Source organism: Castanea sativa, chromosome 10, assembly GCF_040712315.1.
Source record: "Castanea sativa cultivar Marrone di Chiusa Pesio chromosome 10, ASM4071231v1".
Classification (NCBI taxonomy): domain Eukaryota; kingdom Viridiplantae; phylum Streptophyta; class Magnoliopsida; order Fagales; family Fagaceae; genus Castanea; species Castanea sativa.
Window position 1 is genome coordinate 25,856,304 of NC_134022.1, and position 4,750 is coordinate 25,861,053.

The 4,750-nt window shown below is 36.9% G+C and overlaps 1 protein-coding gene across 1 annotated transcript; it reads right to left on the reverse strand.

Moving 5' to 3' along the window:
* Positions 1–1,335: 1,335 nt before the first annotated feature.
* LOC142613650 (blue-light photoreceptor PHR2) lies at positions 1,336–4,750 on the reverse strand. Its single transcript, XM_075786090.1, has 4 exons — positions 3,580–4,750; positions 2,187–2,401; positions 2,001–2,096; positions 1,336–1,748 (listed from the first exon to the last, which is right to left on the reverse strand). Exons 1-4 carry the CDS (start codon positions 4,555–4,557, stop codon positions 1,670–1,672), a joined length of 1,368 nt encoding a protein of 455 aa, XP_075642205.1. The 5' UTR covers positions 4,558–4,750; the 3' UTR covers positions 1,336–1,669.

Here is a 4,750-nt window from a genome sequence, read left to right on the forward strand (position 1 = left end):
TTTGACAAGATACATTTCTTTTATTAAGACTTGTCACAGACAAACACATGGTCAGAGGGGCCCAAAGATTTGTCTTGCTGGTAGATAGTGTCATGTACAATTGCACTGTGTTTTTCGTGCATTATTCAACAAGCAAAACATTCATTTGATGCCTTTTGTTTTTATCCCTCCAGATTTTAGGTGAAAGGGAGAAATCAATACCAAAATAAACAAGACATACAACTAAATTCCCATTTGAGGCCAATTCGTAACACCAAAGGCCCAATAAGATGAAAATATATCTCATGTATTAAATATATGCATTTTTTGTTTTTATGTGTCTTATACGATTATAAGGTTTATATATTATGAAAGAGATGATACATACATATATCAGATAAATTATATAATTATTGTAATAAAATAGTTGTTTGCAACTTAATGCAAGATTGGAAAATTAGCCTGTCTTGCAAATGAATGCCAAGTTGGTGACATCATACTCTATATAAAAATAACAAAAAAAATGTACTATCCATCAGGAATTAATATCAAAGGGCTGTTTTCTCGGTGGACTGTATCATGGATTTCATGGTACGTAGTATGGTAGATGAGGTTTTTAGCAGGGAACTTTCATAACTAGTAGTAGTAGATCAACTAAAATTCAATGTATGTTTGAAATTGAATGTTACGTGGGCTGTCTAGAATAATGTTTCTGCATTTGATCATTAGTTGTTTGTTTCTGCATCAGGGAAGTGTGTGCGTGTTTTTTTTTCTTGATCATTAGTTGTTTGTAACTTTTTATCAGGTAATTATTTTTGTATTTGATTATTAGTTGCTTGTTTGCAGTTCTTATTCATTTTTATTTTTATTTTTAAAATTCAATGTAGATTCAAGATTCAATTGAGTTCTTATAGAAACACAACAAAATTTCATTAAAAATTCACAATAGTCCTAATATAGCCTACCAATTTAACCATGGTTTATTAAGAATTTGAATTGCAGATTGTGATGGACCTATGTGTGAGGTAGTATACTAATTTAAAAATATTGTGAAACTTTATTGTGTCTTGAACTTTATTAAATTCAAAAAACTGAAATGGCCATCAAGACCAAGGATCCCACAGAACTCAACATGAGAGAATTTTAAGAGGACACCCACCGAGCAGAGAGATCAAGTAGGTAACAAACCACATCAAACTAAAGTTCTGTTTGCCATGTCTTTGTACAAAAAAACCACATTGGTCTATGATAATGCTTCCATCTCTGCATGTGGTTCTTCCTATATATAAACAGGCGTCCAGTAGTCTGGACTAACTTGTAGAAGAGCCCTATGATACTAGGAGTACAATAAACGAATTATATAGAACTTCTTTCATTGATGATTAAACCATACAATTTCATGAATATAATGATGAAAACAAGGAATAAAGCAGACCCAAAAGGATCTGTTATTCTCAAGAGGGAACTTGAACATAGAAAATGTTTATAAGGGTAAAACTAGCCATCTTTAGAACAGGGCAAAGTTTCCATATTCAACCATTTATTTGGCTACGACAAAAGTTCAAGGAACAACTCTTTTAAAACAAGCCTACTCCATCTAACAGCTAAATCTTGGAAAATTATAAAGAAGCACAAGCAACTGACATCCCAGAACAAATTTTCCTTCTAATTTGCAGCACAATCTTTTAGCTTAAGCAAGGGCACCCGTACAAGCTGTGACTGGAGCTTCGATCTGTCTATTTGCAGAACTGTATTTCTTGGTAATGAATCTGCAATTAACCGGTCATATAAAGCATTAGTAAGTTTGAGAGAAATTAAACAGACATGATTCAACTTTCAAAGAAGCCCACAAGATTTCTAGGATAACGGAAATGAAATCAGAAGTGATTAAAACCCAAGGTATAAAATGAGATAGGATGTTTCTGTGAGAGCCAAAAGGTTACAGAAAGTATATCAATGATAAAGGAACATGACATACTGGTGTTAGTGCAAAACATGCTTTATGTTCAGTTAAAAGTTACCTGAAGAAATCCCTCCACATCAACTCAAACATCAACCAGTTCATTCCAGTATCAGGGGAGCCACCGTCATTCCGGTTTGAGGAAGCAGAAATAGTTCTATCAGAAATACAATATCATTAGACAGTGACTACAAAAATAATTAATTGAAAAAAGTACAACATCATTAAAAAGTTGACTGAGGCACACCTAGCAGCTGTTTTCTTTAGCTCATCGAACATAGAGCGGGGAGAGATGCATCCCATGGCTAGCCATGGAGAAATTTTGCAGGAAAAGTTTGCACCATATATGCTTTCATTGCTTCCATCCTTGGCCCCCTTGGGTGGTTGTGCTTGGCACTCAGCTGCAAATTTTTGAAGCCTCTGAAGTGCTTCAGTCTCACCTCCCACCATGGAAGCATTGGCCTACAGGACATAAATGACAACAATGTAACAGAGTTATTTTACCATAGAAATAATGATTATTTGAGTATTAGTAATTGTATGTGGTGCCATACATGACAATAATATCTGCACTGTATTGTCTGCACTTTACAGGGCTATGACTAGCAAAAAGTGTTGCAACCTCAAAATACAAAATATTTTAACATGTCAACATAGAAGATCAATGATGTTGGTGAATTACTTCAAGGGGTAAAATTTACAAACAGGTAAAGTTTTGAGTTTTATGCCAAATCGACCAACCCAAGCACTATCCTATACAAGTCTATAACAACCGTTGCAGCTGCAGCTAAAGTCTTATGTTTAGAAGCTAAACCTAATAATAAATAAAGCCAAACTTAAAACTTTGTGAGCCAAACAAAAAGACCTTCATACTTTAGTTAAATGTTTTAGGCAAACTGTAAAAATTATTGAGTGAGACTTCATAAAAAAGCAGAGGATATACCGCGAAAGTAACCAAAGGAGTACCATGCATTAGGAGACATCCAAGCTTTACGTTAAAGTTTGGTTTCATTCGGCTCCTTTATGCAAGATGGACAAATTTCACGTGTCAGATGTGAACTACACTTTGGTAAATACTCAAGTGCACTATCCAAGACATTTACTGATCTTCCCCCATGGATTCAAAACAAGACTTCTCATGTTCCAAATCCAAGCCTCATTTCCCAGTTTAAGTGGCTTATTGCAGTCATATTCCCATTATGCATACTACAACAGTCCATTCCCCAAGTAATACTTGTTTCTGTATGTTTAACCACTAGTTACATCCATGTTGATTTACAAATCTTTATTTTGATTCCCATCATATGTAAAACTATCCACTCTTTTGTTTAAGATAATTAGCATTTTCTAACAAACTAGCTAACTATCATAAAATGTTAAATCAGAGACCAACTATCAAGACCTATGCTTTCATAAAAACTAAAAGTCTTCATATTTTCTGCTTCCCTTTTCATTATATCCTATTAGCAATATTCACCCATTTCTACTTAATTCACAGAACCGAAATCACAAACTCAAAAATATGATCATGACAAAACATCTAAAGGAACAACTCCATAACATGACAAACATCACAAGCACAGAAACTAAACCAAATAAAACATTAACAGAAAAAGAACAAAACAAACAAAAGTCCAAACCTGAGACATTGTAGCAGATGGGTTAAGCCCCAAATCCGCCATGGAAGGAATATCCCCAGCCTCAACATCACCACGAGAAGGCAAGTTCTTCAATTGATCCAATGCCTCAATGGTCTTCCTCACCTCCAATCCCTGCACTTTCTCCTTAAACCCACCATAATTTGAAGGCATATCCTCCAACTTAAACGGCAAGTCGTCAAGATGGTACAAAGTACTACCCCAAAAGTACTTAACCTCCACATTCTCTTCCTTCATAGCACTCTCAATCTTGTCCTCACCCTTAACCTCATCATGAGAAACCTCTCTGTGAGCATACACAGCATCAGCACCAATAGCCTTAGCCAACTCAAGAAGCACAGTCTCAGGCTGACCAATTCTCACCACAAGATCAGACCCTTTTGCCTGTAGATTCTTCCTCAGGTCAGAGACCGATTCAATCAAGAAACTAGCTCTGTATGGACCAGTTTTGTCAAACCCAGACGAGGATTTTCCATAATCTCTCGGGTCAAAGCAATAGACAGGCAAAACAGACATGGCCTCGTTGTTTGCTGTGTTGAGGCACTCATTGTCATTGACACGAAGGTCATTGCGGAACCAAACTATGGCAGCTCGACGAATTCCAGCCCCGTTGTTAGGGTCTAAGGGGCGGCGAGGACCAAGAGAGAGAGGGTTTTGTAAAGGGTTGGCTGAGATTGTGGACTTGAATGAGAGTTTTGAAGGAACTGGGGCTGCGGTTGAGAGAGAGAGGTGGGCAAGAGAGGAGGCTTGAGTGGGTACTTTCACCTTGCTTGGATGGCGAGAAAATAAAGATTGAATTTTGCTTTCAAGAGAAGGGGTTTGAAGGATTTTAGGGAGAGAGATGGAGAGTGAAAGAGTGGCAAATGGGAGAGTGTCGTGGGGGGCTACAATGGCATGTGAGCTTTGCTCTTCTGAGGATTTGGTTTCTGGGTTTTCAAGAGCTTGAGTGTTGGGATCCATCTTGCTAAGGTTGGAGAAGATAGAGAGAGAGAGCTTGGAGATAAGAGTTTGGTGGGTGCGTTTGTGTGTGTATGTGTTTTTTTCTAGTCTGGTTTGCTCTTTATTCTTTTGTTGTTGGTGTCAAGGAGTGGAGGATTCTAAGGTTATCAAAGGAGAGGGATTTAAAGCCAATTTTTTACTCTCTAGTCTCTGC

Bases quoted from the DNA above. Each gene is read 5' to 3' on its own strand.
- LOC142613650 (XM_075786090.1), bottom strand. From the start codon at position 4,557: ATGGATCCCAACACTCAAGCTCTTGAAAACCCAGAAACCAAATCCTCA. The intron at 2,097-2,186 runs GTGTGCCTCAGT...TATTTCTGATAG, and splicing joins CTAAAGAAAACAGCTGCTAG to AACTATTTCTGCTTCCTCAA. The intron at 1,749-2,000 runs GTAACTTTTAAC...GGTTAATTGCAG, and splicing joins ATGTGGAGGGATTTCTTCAG to ATTCATTACCAAGAAATACA.